We start from the raw sequence: 24665 nt of genomic DNA, 5'->3' as shown, positions 1-24665 counted from the left end.
GTGCTTCAGTACCAACATCCCCGCTCCTACTGATGGAGCAGTTTTTGGTCTCAAATGAGTCAGTGGGGATAGCTGCTCTAGTATCTCTGCAGAGACAGTCAAGGAGTCATGCTCTCTATTCCTTCAAGTATGACCCTCTGGGGACCTCTGGTACTGATTCTCCTGTGGTCCCCCACAACCAGCTGATCCCTCCCTCATTGGAGTCAGTAAGATCCTTATGGCAGGCATCCAGGTCCTTCTTGAGAGTTGTGATGCTCCTGTCCCTCCTGCCAACCAGATCTGTTAGTGTACAAGGAGAAGGTGGACTTGGAGCCAGAGATACCAACAGTTCCAACGGGCATCTCTTCATCATTCCCAGGTGAAGTGGTCACTCTTTCCTTGCCATCTCTGCCAGATGACCATCACCAGCTTCAGGAGCTACTGCAAAGAGTTGTCAGTGACTTCCAGACTCCACTAGACCAGTGGTTCTCAAACTTACTTGATTGTGTGCTCCCCTTCTTTGTGTCTGTAGTAGTTTATGCCCCACCCCAGTACATATACTGATTTTTAAAAAAATCAACATGCAACTCTCACTAAATATTAAAAACAGTAAGGCATTGATTCAAACAGAGCCATTTAAATATATAGTAATGTAAATTTTAAGTGAGAAACTGCTTATTGGCATCACACTGTTACTAGTGTGATGGGTGCACCTGTTTTTTGGAACAGAGTGATTCCATCTTGGGTTTGATGCTTGAGAGAGCTATCCAGAGATTCCCTTCTACCTGAAGACATGATCGTTGTTTGTTTTTGATGTAAACTAGAGTAGAAAAGGCTGTTTTGCTTAAGTAGGTAGATGCAAAAGGAATTAAGATAGTTATTGCAGCTTCGGATAATGCTGGATACTCCCCAGCAACTGACAGCCAGAACTCTGAAGGCAGAACAGAAAGTGGTGGCTGCTGGCCAGGCACCCAGCTCTGAAGGCATCGCTGCTGCCAGCAGCAGTGCAGAAGTAAGGGTGACCTGGAATATACAACTGTAGGAACACACCCACGAAATTTGCTCTTTAGGCCCTAACCAACCTGCAAAAAATGTGATTTCTCCATGATTTAAGTAGATCCCTTTCAATGTTGTGGGTAAAATATGCACAGTAAGATTTTTTTTTGTAAAGCTTCTCCCTCCCCCGAATACATTCTGTGACCCCCAGTTTGAGAGCCTCTGCTCTAGAGGGGGTCCAGGACCACCCAACACCTAGATATCCTGCAAACTCAGGGACCAAATAAGGTGGCCCTCCCAATCAATGAGGCCATACTAGGACTGGCCAGAGTGGGATGACACACTCCCAGGATTCTGTGTCCCTACCCCAAAGAGACCTGAGAAGAGAGATTTTGTTTCAGCTAAGGGAAGTGAATTTTTGTTTTCCCATCCTGCCCCCAACTCACTGGTGGCACAGGCAACTATAGAATGCGCTTGATCACTTTATCAAAGGGCCACCCCAACAGATAAAGGCTCTCAGAGACTGGATCTCCTGGGAAGGTTTCTTAGTGAAATACAATTTTAACAACTATTCCAGACTTGAGGACTTCATAGACAAGCTTCCCACAGGGGACAGGGCCCAATTTCTCAGTCCCTTTTAGTTGAGGGAAAGATGGTGGCAAAAGTAGCTCTCCGGGCCACAGTAGATTCAGGAGACATGGCTTCCAGAAGTCTGGCTACAGGGTTAATCATGAGAAGAGACTCTTGGCTGCAATTGTCAGGATTTCCTAGGAAGGGTCAGAACACCATCCAGGACATCCCCTTTGAGTCATATCTCTTTAATGAAATAATGGACAAGTCCTTGCATTCATTAAAGGACTTGAGTGACTGCATTCCCTGGGGATTTATACTCCAGGCCTCATGAGGAAAGACCAGAGGCAATCTCATAGACCAAGGCCACTCCCTCCTCATGCACCTTATCAGCTTCCAGCTGATCACCCGCTGCATTTGCAAGTATTCAGAGGTCTTGCTTCTCAGCCCCTTCTACTGCCACAGCCCCTACTTACACCCAGCTGCTGGTCAACAGCCATTTTTGACATATTGTTGAGACCTGTATATCACCACTTATGTCACCCACCTCTTCCCCCATCACCTGTGGGAGCTGTCTCACACTCTTTGTCCACATCTGGAGGAGGATCACTTCAGAGAGTTGGGTTTTGGAGATTATCCACCAGGGATACTCCAAAGAGTTTCTCTCTTCCCTCCCTCAGAACCCCTCCACACACACACACACTTTCCCTTTAGAAAAGCCCATTTTATCACTCAGTATGACAATAAAGTGTATTGGGGCAATGCAGGACTCCATGTCTATGACAGCATTCTTCACCACAGACAGGTTTTGTACAATGGGCAACCCGATTTCACGCATTACCTGCAGACCACGAACCATAATGCACAGATGCCTTTCACTGCTAGGCCACATGCACCTGTCTGACACCTTTCTCTAGGCTTGACTTCCGGTGCCTGCAAGTTTGACTCCACTCAATGTATCAACTGAACAAGGACCATATAAACTGCAAGGTGGCCATTCCCACCATAGTTATCGCCTCCCTTGCTTGATGGTCATACCTGGAAAAGGTTATAGTGGGTGTTCCCTTTAGCCCTCTCGTCTCCAGAGCCACCATTGTGACAGATGCCTGTCTTCTGGAGTGGGCACTCATGTGGGCTTCCATGCTGCTCAGGGTGCCCGGACTCTGCGAGAGGCCAGATAACACGTAAACCTATTGGGGAAATGAGGGCTGCTCGCCTTGCATGCATGGCCTTCCTTCTGCTGCTATGTTCACTCCATATACAGTTAATGTCAGACAATATTACCACCGTGGTCTATATAAACAAACAGGGAGAAGCGAGAGCTCATCTTTGCCGGGGAGCTGTCAGACTCGGGAGCTGATGCATCAGGAACTGCATCATGATACAGTCCAGTTACCTTCCCAGTATTTACAACTCCCTTGCAGATAGACTAAGCAGAAGTTTCTCTACAGACCACATGTGGGAAGTCCACAACACAGTCATAAGCAAGATATTTACACAATGGAGTACAATGCTCTGGGACCTTTTTGCAACCCAAATGAACAGGAAGCTTCCCTTATATTGTTCCAGAGGAACAATGGGTTGTGGTTCCCAAGGCGATGCTCTCTTGCTATCCTGGATGAGTGACCTGAGATATGCCTTTCTTCCCATTCCCCTACTTCCACAGGTTGTCGGGAAGATATGTCATGACAAGGTTACGTTTTAGTCACAGGTATTTTTAATAAAAGTCATGGACAGGTCACAGGCAGTAGACAAAAATTCATGGCCCATGACCTGTCCGTGAGTTGTACTATATACCCTTGACTAAATCTTGGGTGCTCTGGAGGGGTGTGTGGCAGTGCACGGCCAGGGACCCCTGCTACTGCTGGAGGGTGAGTTGGCGGGGTAGAAGGCTCCCTACCTGGCTCTGCACAGCTCCCCAGAAGCGGCGACATGTCCCTTGGTTCCTGGGTGGAGGCGCAGCCAGGGGGCTCCATGCGCTGCCTCCACCCCGAGTGCCGTCTCTGCAGCTCCCATTGGCCAGGAGCCGTGGCCAGTGGGAGCTGTGGGGGTGGCACATGCAAGCAGGCAGAGTGCAGAGCCATATGGTCACAACTCTGCATAGGAGCTGAGGGACATGTTGCCACTTCTGGGGAGCCCCTCGAGGTAAGCGCCACCCAGAGCCCTCACCACCTCCCACTCCCCCCCCCAACCCTCTGCAACAGCCCTGAGCCCCCCACACCCAAACTCCTGCTGCTGGGGGTGGTGCGGTGGCCCAAGACTGCCCCAGCAGTGGCCAGTGTGGCTGGCCTAGAGGCTACCCGAGCTGCTCGGGCAGCCCCAGGCCCATCACACTGGCCTCTGCAGAAGTCACAGCGGTCCTGGAAAGTCATGTAATCTGTGACTTCCATGACAGACTCGCAGCCTTAGTCGTGACAGAGCCAGACAATTCTGGTTCACAGAACGTCTAACAATGTTGGCCTGCTCTTCAATTAGGATCCACCCTTTCTCAGACTTCCTAACCCAGGATGGTGGTTGGGGGGGATGAAGCATCCCTGTCTGGGCTCTCTCCACCTGGTGTTTGAATGGGCTTTGGAAATAGAATGCTCATGCCTGGCCCCTGTTCAGACTGTCCTTAACAAAAGTAGAAAAGATTTTTCTAGAACCTGCTATCTGGTCAAATGGAGATGCTGTTTTGGTCTGGGCACAACTCCACCAACATTCTTCAGCCACCACAAGGATCTCGGTTGTCCTGGACTATCTCCTGTGCCTGAAGTCCTAAGATCTCTATTAGTCTGTTGCAAGTACACCTCGCAGCAATTAGTGCCTTCCCCATCTTTACTCATCCAGCTTCAGTATGGTTTATGAAAGACCTAATCAGTACCTTCCCCCTAGTGATCAAACCTACACCTCAGTAGGACCTTTAATTTCATCCTGTTGATGCTCACAGGTCCCCCTTTCAAACCCATGCTGAAGTGTTCCATGACCCACCTGTTCATGATTCTTAGTGAATATCACTTCAATCAGGAGAGTCAGCGAGCTTGGAGCCATCATGGTGGACTCCCCTTAAACCATTTTCCACAAAGAAGAGGTTTCTCTTCGAGAATACCCCAAGTTTTTCCCCAAGATTGATTGATGTGGAATTCAGAAACAAAGTATACACTTAATTGTATTTGTCCCAACCCCCCCCCAACCCCCCCGCCGCTTCTGCTGAAGACAAGGGACTTCACACTCTAGATTTCTGGCGTGCTCTGACATTCTACATACAAAGAACCAAACCCATTAGGAAATCAGAGACTTTTTATCGCCACAACGGCGAGATCTCACTCCATGCAATCACAGCATCCCTATATGACGTTCCGCTGTAGGGCATTTGCAAGGCAGACACCTGGAGTTCCATCTACACCAGGGGTGGGCATACTACGGCCTGCGGGCCAGATCCAGCCCACGAGCTGTTTTAAGCTTGCCCTCAAGCTCCCGCTGGGGAGCGGGGTGTGGGGCTTGCCACGCTCTGGCACTCCAGCCGGGGCACAGGGTCAAGGGATGCTCCACATGGCTCCCAGAAGCCATGGAGCCAGAGCAGGGACATGCTGCTGCTTCCAGGAGCCGCTAGAGGTAAGCGCCGCCCGGACCCTGCACTCCTGGGGCTCTCCCCATGCCCCAACCCCTTGCCCCAGCCCTGATCCCCCTCCTGTCCTCCAAACCACTTGATCCCAGCCTGGAGCACCCTCCCACACCCCAAATCCTTCATCCCTAGCCCCACACCAGAGCCCACAGCCAGAGCCTGCACCCCTTACTGCCCTCTAAATCTCTGCCCCAGCCCTGATCCTCCTCCCACCCTCTGAACCCCTTGGTCCCAGCCCAGAACACCCTCCTGTACCCCAAACCCCTCATCCCCAGCTCCACCCTAGAGCCCGCACCCCCAGCCGGAGCCCTCATCCCGCACCCCACTCCCTAGCCCGGAGCCCTCTCCTGCACCCTGAACTCATCATCTCTGGCACCAACCAGAGCCCACACCCCAACCCCAATTTTGTGAGCATTCATGGCCCGCCATACAATTTCTATTCCCAGATGTGGCCCTCAGGTCAAAAAGTTTGCCCACCCCGATCTATACATTCACAAGAAGTTATGCTTTAGTTCATGCCTCAACTGCGGATGCAATGGTGAAATCTGCAGTACTGCAGACATCTTTGCTACCAACTTTCTCACGCCCACTGCCAATCTGAGCACTGCTTGACAATCACTCACATTTGGAATACTTATAGGGACTATCATTCAAAGAAGAAATGGAAGTTATTTACTGTAACTGGAAGTTCTTTGAGTTGTGAGGTCCCTATCTGTATTCCACTACCTGTTCTCCATCCCCTCTGCTTCAGATCCCATGGGATTGTGGTAAAAGGAAGAAATGGAGAGGTATTGACCCACGCTGACTCTAATACCTTGAGTTGGGAGCACAAAGAGATCTACGGAGCATGTACGGGTCAACGGATGCTGCTATTAAGCATTTCCAAATATTGGTGCTCATAGTTACCTTGTGTGGAATACAGATAGGGACAAGAGATCTCAAACAACTTCCAGTTACAATAAGTAACATCCATATTTTAAATTCCTTTCAGGAAAACGATGGATCTGAACCACTACCTGTGAAAATTTTTTGCAATGATGAAGCAGGACAGCTTATTGATATTTCTGAATATCTTGTTAAAAAGGGCCTGGCTTTCAGAAACAAAAGGTATGGATATTCTTTTTAATATTACATTATTTCAGATCTTCTCTGTTAGGTTACTTCCAAAGTTGACATATACAGATTGGCATTAGTGTTACTGTTGTAAGTAAAACAAAAACTATTCCTGAGGGAATTCTGCAAATGCACAGAATTCATGTGTCCAGCAGAATTTTTTTCAGCTGAAAATATATTTCTGCCCAAGAAGGTAATAATTGGAGATATACCAATCTCCTAGAACTGGAAGGGACCTTGAAAGGTCATTGAGTCCAGCCCCCTGCCTTCACTAGCAGGACCAATTTTTGCCCCAGATCCCTAAGTGGCCGCCTCCAAGGACTGAACTCACAACCCTGGGTTTAGCAGGCCAATGCTCAAACCACTGAGCTATTGCAGAAGTGCTGCAATTCTGCCTTTTGCCCACCAGAGGCCACTGTGGCACCAGAACAGCTGGCAGCATGAATGCAGTCGGCTGTTCTGGCACCACAGCGGCCTCTTGTGGGAAAAAGACAGAACTGCATCACTTCTGGGGCAGAAATGTATTTTCTGTGCGGGGGAGGGGAAATTCTGTGTGTACCTAGTATTGCAGAATTCCCCCAGGAGTTCATCACAGCACCCTGCCGCAGAGCCAGGTTAGGACAGAATGGGTACATGGGGCTGCTGGGGGGATCAGACTCGGGTTCAGAATGGCTAGTTGGGGAGTGGGGGGATAGACTGGGGTGCGAGCTCAGGAGCTAGTGGGATGATAGTGTTGAGCCTGGGAACGGTGAAGTGGGGCTGCAGGGTCACATGGGGATGGGGTAGGAGGCTGCAGAGACCCATGGGAATAGAGGGAGTGGGGACAGGCACAGATGTGCGCGACTGAGTGGGAGAGGCTAGGGGTCAATCAGGGTCTGCATGAGGGAGGCTCCCTAACAATCCCTCCCCACCCCTCCAAAAAAGTCTGTTCCATACTTCTGTCACCCAGACCCAACAACCATCCAAGTTCACATCCAGGCTCCTTCCCAGCAGTTACTTCCTTCTCCCTCAGTTCCTCCATTACCCTCTCACTCCCCCAAGCCTTTGCACTGCTTCTGAGTGGTGTGGGAAATACAGTTCTGTATTGTAGTTTAATTATTACTCTGTCAGGGTGGATTTGATTTAAATCACTAGTCAGGAAGACTGTATTTAATCATGGATTTCTACATAAAAGTGAATTCTTGTTGGTTGTTGTAACCTTAATACGTGTTCTTCACAACTCAGAGATAGATGTAGGTTTCATTTTTAGAAGGTACACACTATAAATTTTTTAAGTGATTTATTTTGAAAACTTTTCAAATTAGTTTTACAGCTATATCAGAAAATGAATGATTGGTTATTTCATTTACTAAATGAATCAGATATTTATGAAGTCATTGGGAGGTGAACTCTCTCCAGTTCAACAGGTTAATCATTAATATTTGGAGGATTTTCTTGCCATGCTCTTAGAAGGAGAACATTGCCAGACAGACATTTAAATTGTTTTATTTAACTAAAACAACAATGTTATGTATTCTGGATTTTTTTCTTCAACAACAAACATATATTTTAACAAAACAAGCATATGAATTTTTGAACTTAGTTAAACATTCAAGTTTTTTTTTAAATTGGAGCTGTTTCTGTTAAAATTATTTTTAACAAATAGTTAAATGAAATATTAAAAAAAATTAAATAGACTGTCAGCCAGGTCAACATGAGAAACTTAAAATATTGGCTTCTGAAGCTAACTCAGTCATCTTCATCTTCATTTTCCTGTTTGTTCATAATCTGGAAAAGAAAAACAAGCCTTTCCTGCTTTTTCAGAACGATTTCTCAATCCCAGAACGATTCCCAGAACGATTTCTCAATTTGGAATGAATTAGTCCAAAGGAAGAAAATATTATTTCTACACCAGAAGAAGAAGCAACTGCTGTTAAAAGTGAGATTATCACTTCAACAGTCTCTGAATCCAAGTGCTTAAGTGACTTCCACCAGTTCGCTGGTGTGGCTTTCTATAGAACATCATTAGCAAACATATATTTCTTGAATGGTTCACCCTTAGCTCTGAAGTTGATTCTAGTTGGCATTATGGAGTGATGATTGCTGAATGTCCATGTCATAGCCATCTCCTCTCCAGCAGCAGTTAAGGTTTGACCCTGGTACTGCGTATTGAGAATATTTGCAAGAAAATGAGCTGGAGATAGTGCTTGTCCCATTTGTTTTTTTAATGCTTATAATTTAACTCTGTCATTGACTATTTCTCTTTTTAAGATCTCACTCAGTTCCTTCCAATTTTCATCAGCATCAGCAATAAAACAGCTATTTCCCTGCATTTTGTTCAAGGCTACAGAAATAGGCTTCAGGTTACTCAGCGCGTGTTCAACATTTTACTTAAGCCCAATGTTGAGAACTTTGGCTGTGACAGTGCCATCTATTTTTCACAATATTGTTCATCAGATTAGGCCAGTTCTTGCTGTAGTGATCAAAACAGTCCACTACTGAGTTCCATCGCACATCTTGGTTCCTCCCACTTTTTTTCAGAGCAGCTGCTACAAAGTGGTTGTTACAGAAGTATTTTGCAATTTCAACAACATTAGCCTTTATTTCTGGAACCACTGAAGTCTTTGGCTAGGAGGTTCATCAAATGAGCACTGCAACCGTATGTTATTAGTTTGGGACTATCTTCTAAATTTCTTCTCATCTTGGATACATTTGCAGCATTGTCTGTGACCATGCTGCGTACTAGACATTTGAATTTTTTTCACAGTTTGTTATAGCTTTTGCTGCTGCTACTTGTAAGTATTCTGCTCTGTGTGCATTTCCTGATGTATCAAGTGTTTCTGTAAGGAAGACACTCCCTTCTTCTGTTGTCACACAAGGACATAAAACAAGATCATTGTGGCCATTGCTCCACCCATCATGACTCGGGTTAACGATTTCACCCTCTAGATCTTTTGCACTCTGCTCAATTTCTCTTTCATACACTTTATCCAGTAATTTGCCTGTGACATCAGCTCAGTTGGGTGGACTGTATTCTGGTCTTAATGACTGAACCATGTTAATGAAGTGTGGGTTCTCAATCATACGGAAAGGAGAGTGGTTGCATAAACAAACCGGGCAATTTTTTCATCAGTTACCTCTTTTTATAATCTGCTGGTTCTTATCACAAACTTATCTATGGTTGTTTCTGGATGGTGGATTTTTTTCTTTTTGCTACAGGTGATATACTGTGGCTCTGTGATATACATGATATTTAGGTTTTATCACACCTGCATCTAAAATGATAGTTTTACTCTATGGTACTATCTTTCTTTTTTGCTCAAACATGAGAATTCAAAAATAGTCCAGAAGGAAGACAGGCAGTCCTTAAGAAAGAAGTATGAAATAAAAAAGTTTACCAACCTGAAGATCCCGCATGTTCAGACATATTCCTTTCATCATCTTCAATGCAGCTTTCTCCTGAGAAGGAACACTAGCATTTCTGTTTTGCATTGTTTGCATTTTGCACACATGCCTGTCTTACCCACAGGTAGAGGAACTTCATTAAAATGTTTCCAAACTGAGTCTCTTTTACAGCCTGCTGCCATTATAGGTTTTCCCTTCTAGTGAGAGAATGGTATGGTAGATCTCAAATCAATGAAGGCTACACTCAGAAAGACCTCAAGACTTTTGGAATATGCTGCTCAAACAGTTTCACTTTTTTGTTTCTACTGCCTGTCCCTCCTTTCTCACATCTATCTCAAGACTTCTACTTGTCCAGATCTATTCCATCCCCAACTATCTTCTATTGATTGAACTTCTTGAAACTTTGCACTTTTAGAGAGAGGTAAGGGAAAGGGATTGACTCTGTGTACACAAATTTGCAGAGGGAGAATAGGGTTGAAATCTGTTACTTCTCCCATCTATCCATCCATCCATCAACATTTTTGCTGTTAACAAGCATGTTATCTCTGGAGACACAAATCCACAGTTTGAGAACTGCAAAACTAAGCATCTCTGCTGGTATCTTCTAGACTGAGCACAGAGTCTCATTGGGTAGATAGAAAGATTAACCTAAATCTATACAGAATCCCCTGGAACCCCATAAAATTGGATCCCTAATCCATGAACTATTGGAACTCATTTACAAAACTTTTCTTAAACATTGCATGAATATATTGTCTCATACTATAGGATTAGAATTTATAATCCCTATTCCATGATGAGAGATCTTTGAGCTATAATGTATCTTAATTTAAAAAACCTGATTTAAATTAAAAATCTATTTAAATTAAAAATCAATTTTATTTTATTTTTTTTAAATTATTGATTTTTATCTGTATTAATATGCCTAGTAAGGACTTTATTTGTCAAAAAACATTTTCTGAATCTTTTTCATTGTCTGTATTGTTACAGCCATACTTGTGGACAGGTATTTTTTTAAACAAACTACCATAATAATTGAAACTGGTGTGATTATATTGTGTTGTTTTGAAAATAAAATACGCAGAATTTTGCAGAATTTAAAAATATGCACAGATTTTTTTTATTTTTCAGTGCAGAATTCCCCCTTTATAGACAATTAGCATTTTAAATTTACATGTGATAGAACATATTATCAGGATCACAGTCTAATGTACATTGCAGTTACTTATGCTGATGGAGTAAGTATATTTTGATACCTGTTTTGTTAAAATGAATAGTTATAATTTCAAACTTAGATCATTTTTCTTTTTCTTTAGATTATCTTACTCTTTCATGCTTTGGAGTTTTCATCTTTTGATATATTTTGTGTTGTATCTGATAGAACTCATGAAATTGATATAAGTGATGCAGATCCTGAGAAACCTCTTGAAGTTCCTTTGAAGCAAGAGAGTCCATGCTTAAATGAGCCGATTCCAGAAACTGAATGTACACCACAGTGTTTAGTGCCAGAGAAACAGGTTACTCTTTCTGTTAATGAACCTAAAGAACATGAGTCAAAGAAACTAGTGCTTAAGTCAAGAATGGATGGAGCATATAAACCTCCAATTATACCTGACATGAAAGAATTAAAGGCTATAATAAACTGTATTGGAGATGATGGAACTATTTATATGGTGCCCAAATCTTTAGGTAAGATTCTGAATTGCAGTAAATTCATGTTTTTATGGTTCAGTTGCTAATGCTGAGCTAGGACAGCAGTATTAGAGCGTACATGGTCATTGAAGGTGCCATTCTTTGGATGTGACAAGTTCCTTTTGACCATCTGTTATCTGTGGACAGGTCATTTGTAAGTTAAGTCCTTGTGGCTTTAAAAAAAAATCATCACACACACACAAAACCCAGAAGATGACACCCTCTACAAAAGACACATTTCCATTTCTGATTTTTACTGCCCTCTTCACAGTAGTCTTTGAGTGCTTTATATGTGCTATTGGACAGACATAGAGTAGTAGCTGCATTTGGGAAAAGAAATTAACTTTGTAACACTGCATCTTGAATATCAGGTGAAAATGCATCTTAAAGTTTTAGGCCTCTTTGCAAATCTCAGCCTTAAGTAGTTATATGCCCAAATGTCAATGACTTTCAGTAGGAGTTAGATGCTTAAATCTTTTAGGTCCCTTTGAAAATTCCAGTCTAATTGACTCAGTATCTTCCGTATTTCTAATTAATACTAGTCGATTGCGTATTAGAAATCCATTTTAATCTGCCCAGTGTCCAGATAACACTTTGTCTGCTACAAAAAAATTAACCACTTGGTAGTCTTAATAAAGATTTTTTGTTCAGTTATTAAAGATCATGTTTGCAGATTACAAAATTAGAAATACAGATTTTATAAAGTAAAGTAAAATTGATAATCCCTCAGACCAGATTTGAGGATTCTGTGTTTCTGTTGCAATAGTTAGTATGACTTGTATGTAAAACAATTCAGGGACTTTTTGGGAAAACCATTAGTGTCAAGTAAGTCTCTAAAATGTCATTTCTACTTCCTCTGGAACTCTTTCTCTTTTTGTTCATTGCTGCTGTCTCACAGTTGAATTTTATCAGCTTCCCCCTCATTTTGTTTGCAATGATATGCAGTCACAAAGCCTTATTTTCAGATATTTCACTTCAGAGATACAGTTACAGAATTAGTTGTTGCTTCTGTAATATTCCCTCTTCAACTGCTGCCTTATGTGCCTAAAATTTACTTTAAACACTTTTGGAAACTACAGTGGAGTTGCATCATAGGTGCATTTAACTTATGCGATTTTAACTATACGTGCTCGGCAAAACAAAAAGAGAAAAAATAACAATTTAAATACTGTACCTGTAGTGTGGGTGATTCCGCCCGCCATTCCACTCAATGAGCATTTGACTATATGCAATTTTCGCCTTACGTGCTGACTTTTGAACCTAACCCCCACGTAAGAAGCGACTCCCCTGTATACTTCTTCAGTTCACCTAGAGTTCTTCTGTATGTTAGGAAGCTCCGCAAGTTTACTGTATTGACTTCTTTGTCATTGAGAACTCTAAGCTCTGTTTGGGAATCAGACTCTACAAATAAACAAGGAAGCCATCCTAGATTTCTTTCCAACATGATAAATCCTGGACTATTTATCCTTATATTCTCAATAATAGCAGTAACTTCCTCAGGGATGTGGTTTTGCAACCCAGACTTCATGTTTTATCTTGACAAAATGTAAATCCTATTTACATTTAATAGCAATTTTTTCTTCTTTTAAGAATTTGTATAACTAAGTATGAAATTGGCTTGGAAGTTATTTCAGCCATTGTCCTTAGGTAGTGTTAAATGCTTTAAAATATGGAAAATATATTTTCTATAATATAACCCCTACATTTGCCACTATTATTCCAACACAGTGGAATTAGAAGGACTTGCAATAGGTAAGATTCCCAACCTAGTGGAAGATATTTGGAAATTAAAATGTGAAAAGCTGTATAGTTTAACCTCTAAATTATTGTTCTACAGCCCCAGCCTAGTATACAGTAACTATATATGTAGTGGTTAAAACAATTATTTGCACCTATAAATCTGAAATCCATTTTTTGAATTTCACTTTCTCTTTACCCAATTCTTGTTCAGAAAATGAACTAAACAAATTGATGACTGATATACAAAATAACTTTAAATGTCTTGGTCTTCTGGAACCATATTGTTGGGAAAAGGAAGAAGCTTGTGTTGTAAGAGGATCGGATACCATGTGGTATCGAGGTAAAGTTACAGAAGCTGGTGGTGGTACAGTCAGGGTAAGTTTGATATTTTTTTCTTTTATGACAAATGGCATAAGTGATCATTCATAAAAGCACAAGATTGGCCACAATGGGTCAGACCAATGGTTCATTTAGCCCAATATCCTGTCTTCCAACAGTGGCCAGTGCCAGATGCTTCAGAGTGAATGTTCAGAACAGGGCAATTATCAAGTGATCCATCCCATGTCATCCAGTCCCAACTTCTGGCAGTTGGAAGTTTAGGGACACCCAGAGCATGGAGTTGCATCCCTAACCATGTTGGCTAATAGCCATTGATGGACCTATCCTCCATGAATCTATCTAATTCTTTTTGGAACCCTGTTATACTTTTGGTCTTCACAACATCCCCTGGCAAGAAATTTCACAGGTTGAGTATGCACTGTGTGAAGAAATACTTGTTTGTTTTAAACCTGCTGCCTATTAATTTCATTGGGTGGCCCCTAGTTCTTGTGTTTATGTGAAGGAGTAAATAACACTTACTTTTTCCACACCATTCATGATTTTGTAGATCTTTATCTTGTCCCTCCTTAGTCATCGCTTTTCTAATCTGAACAGTCCCAGACTTTTTAATCTCTTCTCTTATGTAAGGCATTCCATACTTCTAATCACTTTTGTTGCCCTTTCTTGTACTTTTTCCAATTCTAATGTACCTGTTTTGAGATGGGGTGAACCAATTGCATGCCTTATTCAAGGTGTGGGTATACCATGGATTTATGTGGTGGTGTTATGATGATTTCTCTTATCTAGCCCCTTCATAATGGTTTCTAACATTGTTAGCTTTTTGGACTGCTGCACATTAAGCAAAAACAAGTCCGGTGGATTTTGTGGATACAGACTAACACGGCTACCTCCTGATACTTGGCACATCAGGCAGACATTTTCAGAGAACTAGCCTTGATGACTCCAAGATCTTTCTTGAGTGGTAACAGCTAATTTAGACCCCATCCTTTTGAATGTGTATTTGGAATTATATTTTTCCGGTATGTATTACTTTGCACTGGTAAGCACTGAATTTCATCTGCCTTTTTGTTGCCAGTCACCCTTCCACCTCCTCTTCCCCATTCCTCTTCAGGGAGCCTTCTCACAAGCTTTTACAAAGGCAAGAGGTGGACTCTCTCCTCCATCTAGGAGCAGTAGAACTGGTTCCTTTCCCTTGCAGGGGCAGAGGGTTCTACTCAATACTTCCTAGTACCAAAGAAGGATGGCGGTTGGAAGCCAATCTTCAATCTAAGACAGCTGAACAAGTTTGTGAAATCCCAAAAGTTCAGGATTGTGATTGGCTACTATAATTACTTCACTAGAGGAAGGGGACTGATTTTCATCCCTCCACCTACAAGACTCCTATATCCATATAAATATACACCCATCATACTGGAAATACCTACGATTTATCATAGACCAAGATCATTTCCAGTACCAAGTGCTCAGCCTATCCTTGGAACCTAAGGATATCTTTGAAGATTGTAGTAGTAGTTGCAGCTTACCTTCGGAAGGGAGTAATTCTTGTCTTCCAGTATCTCAAAGACCATTCTTTCAAGTCACTGTTATCAACCCAGAAGGCTCTTGCTCTGTTTCATGAGTTGGGTCTACAGCTGAATGTAAAGAAATCCACATTAATACCAGTACAAAGGATACAGTTTATTGAGGCGTATCTGGACTCCATGACAGCCAGAGAGTACCTCCCTTTAGGCAGATTTGTGACTCTTTCAGGACTGGTAGGGGCAATTCGGAGGAGCTCTCAAACCACAATAAGGATCTATCTTCAACTCTTGAGCCATATGGCAGCTTGTACCATTGTGATCAATCCATGCAAGGTTATGCTCTGCTGCTTCCCAGGTTGGTTAGGAATTGTCTATTCTATGACAGGAATGCTTTGACAGTGTACATAATGAACTCTCTAAACTAGTGGAAGGAGCAACTCCATCCCTGTGCAGGTGTCCGTTTCTGTCACTCAACTCTATCAGTAAAAAGAACAGGAGTACTTGTGGCACCTTAGAGACTAACAAATTTATTTGAGCATAAGCTTCTGTAGGCTACAGCCCACTTCATCAGATGCATAGACTAAAACATACAGCAAGAAGAAGTTTATACATACAGAGAACATGAAAAGGTGGAAGTAGCCATACCAACTGTAAGAGGCCAATCGGGAGAAAAAAACTTTGAAGTGATAATTGAGATGACTGATTGAACGTGTGAGGATACTTAACATGAGGAAATAGATTCAATTAGAGTAATGCATCCTGATTAGTGTGGGGTGCCCACCTCAACATCATCTTGGTTCAGGGCAGATGGACAGTCCCATGAAACCAATCTCCACATCAAGCTTTTGGAGCTCAGGGTGGTCAGGAATCCTTCCCTTCATCTCCTGCCCCTCATTAGGGACAAAACAATCAAGGCCATGATGAACAATATGTTCTGCAAGTTTTACATCAACAAGCAGGGAGGAGCAAGATCTGCGTTCTTATGTGCTGAAGCTACTTTGGAACTGGTTCCATAGCCACCACAGCCAGATGCCTGGAAAGCAGACTGCTGAAATCTGGAACACCACTGTTGATGCCCTCAACAGACACTTCTCCCATGACTACAAATAGGAGCTGGACCCTTAGGTTCTCCATAGCATATTTCAGAGTTAAGGACGGCCAGATATTCATCTTTTTATCACCTTTGAAAACAGGAAGTGCCTTCTCTTCTATTAAAGGGGGACTTTGGGTCACTGCTCCCTGGGGGATGTCTTGCTTCTACTGTGGCAGAAAAGTAGATTCTGTGCCTTTCCCCCAGTGCCCTTAATTCTAGAGCACTGAACAAGATCAGGTAGGATGACGTCAGAGTTATCCTCATAGTACCTACCTGGATGAGACAAGCTTGATACCCTTACCTCCATCAGCTGTGTCCAGCTGTTGATCAAGCACCGGACCATTCCTCATATCCTGTCTCAGGATGCAGATCACTCTCTACACCCCAGCCTGGCAGTTCTGTGCCTCCGGGTGTGGATCCGGGATGGTTCTTGGGTATATAGATTTCCTACTCTATTGTGGTACAGCAGGTATTATTAAACAGTAGAATAACATCATTTCTCCCTACTTACCAACAGAAATGGAAGAGATTGTCCACTGGTGTGGTCATCAGTGTTGATAGATGTTTGGCTGCATGCATTCCCTCTGTATGTCTCCCCAGCACTTCGCAGGTAGCTGGCACAGCAGACCTTGAGACCACAAGATGCATTAAGGCATGAAGGCGCACAGCCAGGTTTACTGTTGACTAAGTACAGTAATAGCACCTGGCAGACTCTTTGAGGATACTAAGACATGTATGCCTGTGACAATGGACGCTGCTCAGTGAATGGAGGGACTTTCCATTCCTCCCTCGGCTGGCCAGAAACACTCCTTCTGAAATATCTCTTTATACACCGATACAAACAAGTTACGTATTGCCCCTCTAACATATCCAGGTGCCACCCTCTGACATACCTAGGTGCCACCCATCACCTTGTTCATGTTGGTTCAGTCAAAACATCTCTATCCATCGTGCTGTCATCCTGACCTTGTCTTTAAGATGGGTCAGCGTGTTCCTGTTATATTTGGGGGAGAGCGGGTTGTACCGTACTTGGTATCGGGGTGTTCTGGTACCATCCTTCCAGAATGTGTTTTTGTGAGTGTCCTGTGCCTAGTCTTTCTTAGGAAAGTGTGTGTTTTTGCACTACCAGCTCTATTCTTGCCAGGCTCTATGAGTGTGTACGCAGGCAGAGCCTAACTCCTGCTTACAGGCTGTCTCTTGCTGACCTTGCTTTATATTAGCAATGCTTTGACTACTACTTTAGCCCAGGCCTCATACAAGCCCACTGATACAAGGGCTTATGTATCAGGCTGTCTTCCTACTACAGTCAGTATCTGCGTCCAGAATCAATTCCTCTTTCACTCATCCTAAGCTACCTGCAGGATCTGAAGACATTTAGATTATCTATCCATTCGGTCAAGGTACACCTGGCTGCCATATCCGCCTTTCATTCCCAAGTTGAGGGATTCTCCATTTTTGCTTACCCAGTATCATCCAGATTTATTTAGGGGTCTGGGTAATACCTTCCCCCACATTAGTACCCCACTCCATCTTGGGACCTGTGATGTGGCGTTCACCCCCCACAAGGCCTGAAAGGTTTAAAATGGCTAAGTGGGCCATTTAACTGCCTGGACTGCATCTAGAGAAAGAGACTGGTAGCAGGGATTTAAGTAGAACAGGCTCATCTGGGCAGGAAGAGGCGGGTCCTATATAAGCCTAGAAGCTGGCAACAAGCAGTCCCTGGGCTGATGGGAAAGACACTGCTGCTGAATTTTTTAAGAATGTCCCAGTATCTGAGATATGTAGAACCACTACCTGGTCTTCAAACCATACATTTTTAAAACATTATGCTCTGCTCCATACCATCAGATCTGATGCACCACTTGGCTTGGCAGCACTACCTTTGATTCTAGATCCTGTTCCAAAGCCTCTCCCTCGCCCTTACTTCTAGGGATACTGCTCAGAAGTCATGTGAAGTGGAGCACCTGTAGGGTCACTACTTGAAGCAGGAGGAAATGTTATTCTCCCTGTGCAGTAATTGAAGTTCTTTGAGATGTATCCCCCTTTGGGTGCTCCACCACCCAGCCTCTTTCCCCTTTTTTTGGTTGCTCTTTAGAGCTGTGGTTCTCAATCAGGGATATGTGAACCCTTGGGGATACGCCGACGTCTTCCAGGGGTACATCAACTTATCTAGGTATTTGCCTAATTTTACAACAGACTATATAAAAAGCACAAGCAAAGTCAGTGCAAACTAAAATTTCATACAATGACTTCATACTGCTCTATCTACTATACATTGAAGTGTAAGTACAATATTATTATCCCAATTGATTCATTTTATAATTATATAGAAAAAGTGAGAAAGTAAGCAATTTTTCAGTACTAGTGTGCTATGACGCTTTTGTATTTTTGTCTGATTTTGTAAGCAGGTAGTTTTTAAGTGAGGTGAAACTTTTGGGGGTATGCAAGACAAATCAGACTCCTGAAAGGGGTACAGTAGTCTGGAAAGGTTGAGAGCCACTGCTCTAGGTGATGACTGAGTAGAGAAGGAACTGAAGGTGGTTCACCCACACAGCCTTGTGTAGCCTCAATGTATGTCATGAGGAAGCATAGGATAGGTGCATGGGCCAAATGAACTGCTAGCTAGAAATCTACAATTAAGAGCATGAGAGACATATACGAATCTGAAATGGAGCACTCATAAGGGGACACCTCTTGAAGAACTACAGTTATTGCACAGGGTGAGTAATATTTCCTTTTTTGATTTTGCTGGCAATAGTAAAATCCTAAGAGCATAGAAACTTTGTAATTATGACTTACTTATGGATTTCGTCCTCTCTTGAATGTGGTCACCTTTTCAAAATAAGTAATCTATTTTTAAAAAGTTAAATGTTTCATAATGATCACATGCTGAATGAATTGCTGATAGTACTATTATTATGTTTCAGTTTATGTTCTCCAAGTAGGCATGTTCCTTTTATCTGACCCCCTACCTTTTGGCATGACTCTTTGTCTTAATGATAGTTTGCCTGAACTGTCTATTCAGTTCTTCAAGCATTTATCCTCGTGTATAATGTACTTCAGGTTGTACATATATTCCATGTGCCCGGGACTGGAGAACCTTCTTTAGCAGTGTAGGTGGTCCATGCATGCACCCCCACTCTGCTCATGTTCTGAACCAAGGGAATAAAGGCTGCCAGACTGCTGCCATCTTAGTTCTTTATTACTGTTTGTGCTTTAGGACAGAGCTTCATTGTCCATGCTGACTTTTTCCAACTGCACACTGTAAATAGTTATTAAAATTGTTAAAGCCTCTTAGTTCTGAGTACAGTTAGGAACTAGCTTACGAGGGGTCTGGTTCCTTATCTTGCCCCACTCCCAAAACAGTTCTGCTGGGAAACTGTTACCGTATGCCCCTCATTCCCCCGACCCTCCAGTAGCTAAGGGGAGTATGCTAGCGATCCCTGGCTTTAAAAGCTACGATAAGTGCCACAAGTTGATTCTGATCAGACTACAACACCTGTTTATAGTACTCAGGGGAAGCACATGTCCCTTCCAAGGGCAGTATCTGCAGGTCATTCCTGAGTAAGACTGAACAGTAGGAAATTTAGGTTTCGTAAATTTCTCAAGGAGGGAGCCATGAAAGCAGGAACAACTGTCTGGGGAGATTCCCCCTTTATGTCAACCTGAAGAAGGTATGGGTGGCCCTTGTTCTTTGACCCCAAACTAGCCCCACCTCCAGCTCTGAGACACCATGTGTTTTTAGAGAAAAGAAATTGACTGTTTTACCAGAGAGTGATTTTTTTCTAAGAAGCAGCATTTTTAGAAAAGTAAATTTTCATTTTATTTATTTTTTATAGGTGCAGTACGTGGACTATGGCTACATTGAGAAGATCCCTCAGTGTCATCTCTATCCAGTTGTGTTGTATGCTGACATACCTACATTTTGCATACCATGTCAGCTCTATAAAGTAGTGCCAGTGAGTAAACACTAAATTTGAAGACTTTTGGTAGTTACTAAAATTAATATACTAATTAATATTACATGGAATAAAGAATACTCTTGTACATCTAGCCAATATTTGGGAATTCAATTTTGAGTTCAGAGTGATAGTTTGTAGTGTCAGATATTCACTTATAAGAATGAAATTCTTGACTTTTGTTTTCTGTATTGTAAATATGTAATTTAAGTGCAGTTTTGTAATTATTTTGTATTCATAGGCTGCCTAAAAACAAAGAGTGTGAATGATTCATTTAATAGTAGGATTGGAAAACAAAATAGTTGAGTTTAAAGCAATTCTGTAATCTGTTGCAATCTATATATAACAAATGGGTTCAAAAAATTGGGCTCTTAAGCTAGCAACCATATGGAAGGACAGCTGAAATCAGTAATGTACAGCGCCTCTCCTGTTGTCTTCTTATTCTCCATCTCCTCCACCCATTTCCCTCCTCCCCCATGCACATTCTTTTATTCTACACATTTGGGACTAGACTTTCTTAATTAGGCACATCCACAATTACACGCATAATCATGGTAATTTGTTGGAGCTGGCCAGAAAATGACACTTGCGTTTCACACCTTTTTAGGTATTGACATTTATTTTCATTCCCTTTTTCTGAAATGGAAGTGTCAAAATGTCTTGTTTTGGACTGAAAAGGTCAGGTTTTCAGCTCAGGTCTGAAAGTGATCTGATATATCTGCTTTGATGAAAAATCTTTCAAAGATCTTCCAACCAGCTTGATTATTATGCATGTAAATAAGTCATTACATATATGTGTATTTTTCTCATGTACAGTTACAGGCACTCTCAAACACATTTCCCCACAGTTGTCCCAAAGACCTCTAGTGAATCATCTCATGAGCTGAACATCAGAAAGAGGAATGCAATTTAAGTCAGCTGGTCTTCATAATTTTTATATTTCCAAAGTTAAGAATGAAGCCTGTTTATATCAGCAAGATAAAATAAACACAATAAGACTGTTTATAACAATTATTGTATATAATAAGACTAAATCTAAATATAAATGCATAAATATTACTAAATCTTCATGCACTATTGGGGGGGATGTTTGTTCTCTTCCCCTTTTTGTTCTCTGTCGCCTTTCTTCTTGGTCTAACCCATTGTTTTCACCCCACTGTCTTCCAGCTGCCAAAAGAAAGTACAGCACACTGACCCTAACTTCAGTTTCGGGGCCCCCTAATTCTTCACAGAGTGCTTGTCCATATGTGTTCCACTCTTGGTGTACATGTCCCCCACGCACTAGAAACTGGAGTCTTTTGGATAATTGTGGACATTGTACCCTAATCATATGTCTACACAGCCCACAGGAGCAAGCCTCCCAGCCCAGGTCAATATAGTTAGGGTAGCAGGGCTCACACTTGTGCTCTAAAAATAGCTGTACGTATTGACAGTGGTTTCAAGTTGTGGCTGGGGCTGAGCTTTAGAGCTCAAGCTGCAGCTGGAGCCCCAGCTTAAAGCTTGTCTGTACAGATATTTTTAGAGCATCATTTTAGAACCTGAGGCCTGCTGGCCTGAATCGATCAACCTAGGTTGGAGGCTTGATGCCATGGGCTATGTAGACATACCCTGTGTCCTTGTATTCCCATACTGAGGGCATAAAGGGCAGACCAATCCCAGTGACCACTCAGTTCCTTCTCACTGCCTGAGACTGCGAGATTGAGCTCTTCAGTATCCACACCTTTACTCTTCACTGTCTTATCTGTAAATAAAGTGTGTACTTATTAATATTAGATAGTTAGACTGCCAACAGACAGCTACTCTAATAGTTTTATTTCTTTGGGATGTGTTACTTCATTATTGCTTTTGTTTTATTCTTTGACTGTAGTTTCCCAGTACTGAGATTTCATAATGTCCCACCCTAAGTCAGTCTCCTGAGACTTGTGTGGTGGCCCATCTTGTGATGTGGCAATTCCAATATTTGATGGATACACGAGATGCTTTCTCTTGTTTAAGGAAAGCATATATTCCTGATAAATATACAGTGTGAGTAGTTTTTCTAAAATTATCTTGAAAGCTAGTGAGGCATATTCTAAAGATATTTTTGTTAGGCCACTCTATGGCCCTCTGATCTGAGCAGGGAATACCCCCTCAAGTTCTATCCAGTCCAGGAGTGTCTCTGTCAGCTCTGGATCCACTAGCTCCTGGAATACATCTACAAACACTGGTGGCTTTGAACTCAGGTAGGGCTGAAAAACCTACGTCCTTAGATAAAAAGGAGCATCACTTTCTTTGGGAACAGCAGGGGCAAATCCCCGCTAGGAGATTCCAATAAGAGGATGTCTGTCATCTCACTGCTCCTGCTCTACGGTGACTCCACCACCCAAACTGGGTACCACGGCAGCTCTGAGGGCGCATTTACCCTCTGGAATCAAAACCGACTATCTCCAGCACGAGGGCCAAGGCTTCAGTTATCACCTCAGCACTGAACATCATGTCAGTGATGATCATTGTAGTGCCGGCCTTGTCAGCTCTTGATGCTACTCACTTCCGCACTAGATGCATCTACTAGGTATATTGGCACTCTTGTGCTCAATTCTTGCTTCTCCTGCATCAAGGTTCACAGCTCTGCCCTTCTTGTCACTGAGGAAGCACGTGATATCAAAGGACCTGAAAACTGATGCATTCTATCTCAAAGGCACCAACAGCCTCACTGAGGCTAATGTCATGTAGGAGCACTATACATCTTAGTACTCAAGTTTCAGCAGGCCCCATACAATGTGCATTTTCATCTTATGACTCACAACACAGTGGGGAAGGATCCCCTATTTATTCCCCAAGGGGCCCTTATGGATCTGAAAAGAGAGGAGAGGGCTTAATTTGGGTCTAGGTCTCTCAGGGGAATGGGGGCATGAGAATAATATCCTAGACATCACACCGCTGCACCACCTCTTAGGAAGAGATCCTTTTTTCCTACTCCCATGTCAGGAATCTAGGATGTCTCAAAATTCAATACATGAACCTGAACCCATGAGGAATTTTTTGAGCAGCAGCACGCTTAACCAGAGGATCATTTAATGCCAGCAGCTGTTTCATCCTCTTTCCCAGATGCAGCAGTGGTCCCATCCCAACTGGGTGAATACAAGAGCTTTCAGGACCTGTTCAGACAAATAGCTGATTCTCAAAATACCAGTTGAAGAGGTACAAGAATCCTTTCCTAAACTCTTGGATATTCTCCATTCATGGCACTGCCTATTAACGAGACAGCTATAACCTTGGTGAACACTCTCAGTGCTGGAAAGAGACAAAATAGAAGGACTCTGTATTGCAATGGTTCTATCTCACCTGAAATCTTAATTACTTCCTGCATGCTGAATATATGGAAACATGCAGAAGTATGCATCCTGAGGGTTGAGAGTCGCAAACCATTCATGTGGATCTAAAGATGAATTATAGAGGCCAGTGTTACCCTCCTGAACTTGAAGCAACAGATGGTGTTGAGTCCCTTCAAGTACAGAATTGGATGCCACCCTACCTTCTTCAATATTAGGCAGTAACTCGGACAGAAACCTTTTTCCTCTGTATAGGATCGGAACATCTTCTGTATCTTGGAACTATAGAGGTGACTCCACCACCTATTGTAACAGCCTTTCCTGAGGTGTCCCTCAAAATGGATGGGGAAGGTCAGATTGGGAATACCTGCTTTTGTGATTCATTGCTTGCTACTTCCCATGAGTAATGAATGAGGAGAGAAGCTGTGCAACAGATTGTGTAATCCCTTAGTTGATCATTTCTTTCTGTTGGTAGCTTTTCTCAGAATGCAACTCACCCTAATCATATAAATGACCAGAATATGGACTGAAATTTTTCTTCAAAGGGAGACTTAGATATATATTGTCTGATGCATAGTTGAATATATTATACCAAGTTGTCTTAATGCTGATAATTGGTTGCTGGAGTGTTTCTACAGCTGTGGAGGAACTCTTCTGGCGGCCTGAGCTTAAGAGTGAAGCCAAGTCCCAGAGCCTCCACCAATAACATTGGACGGCCTCTGAATTCCACCTTTGGGGGCCATTAGCAATGAATTTGGAGAGAAGCTGATAACAGAAACTTATCAGATAACAAATTTCTCATTGTTTGGGCAGGTAAGCTCTGGCTGTTGTTGAGTCTATCCAGTCTTGCCAATCAGCCTCAAAAAGATCCACATACAACTGTTTGGACTTTTCTGGGTCTCCTTGGACACATGGCTTCCTGCACGTTAGTCATGCAGAATGTAAGTTTACACTTGCGTTGTGTGCAGGGTTGACTAGAGTCTGCATACATACTGAGAAAGCATCTTATGGATATGTCTCTGATGATCGCTCACAAATCTTATATCACTAAATTGGTGGAAAAACCTCAATTTGGTGTACAAGGTTGTACCCTTTTCTCCACCCCTCTCAGTAAGACTTTGGTGACAAATGAGTTCCTCTTGGGATGGGGAGTGGAATGCACCTGGACTGTCATCAGACATAAGACCAATGGACTTGCAAGGAGACTGAACTGTACATAAATATATTAGAGCTCAGAGCAGTTCACAGAGCCTGTGCTGTCTTCCTACTCTTGATTAAAGGATTGACTTCCAGTTGGTGACCAAGACCATGGCTATGCTTTATACAAACAGGTAGGGAAGAACATGCTCATCTCTGCTGTGTCAG

The 24665-nt window shown here is 42.7% G+C and overlaps 1 protein-coding gene across 5 annotated transcripts in view; it reads left to right on the top strand.

Moving 5' to 3' along the window:
- RNF17 (ring finger protein 17) overlaps positions 1-24665 on the top strand; it is a 211164-nt gene that overhangs the window by 135543 nt on the left and 50956 nt on the right. For all 5 annotated transcript variants that reach the window (XM_045018061.1, XM_045018034.1, XM_045018044.1 and 2 more), the window contains 4 exons: positions 6141-6256; positions 11028-11335; positions 13290-13453; positions 19870-19989. In XM_045018061.1, coding sequence (XP_044873996.1) covers positions 6141-6256; positions 11028-11335; positions 13290-13453; positions 19870-19989 — 708 coding nt within the window. The remainder of the gene's footprint in view (positions 1-6140; positions 6257-11027; positions 11336-13289; positions 13454-19869; positions 19990-24665) is intronic.

The sequence above is a fragment of the Mauremys mutica genome, chromosome 1 (assembly GCF_020497125.1).
Source record: "Mauremys mutica isolate MM-2020 ecotype Southern chromosome 1, ASM2049712v1, whole genome shotgun sequence".
Taxonomy (NCBI): domain Eukaryota; kingdom Metazoa; phylum Chordata; order Testudines; family Geoemydidae; genus Mauremys; species Mauremys mutica.
This window is presented reverse-complemented; position numbering and strand designations above follow the sequence as displayed.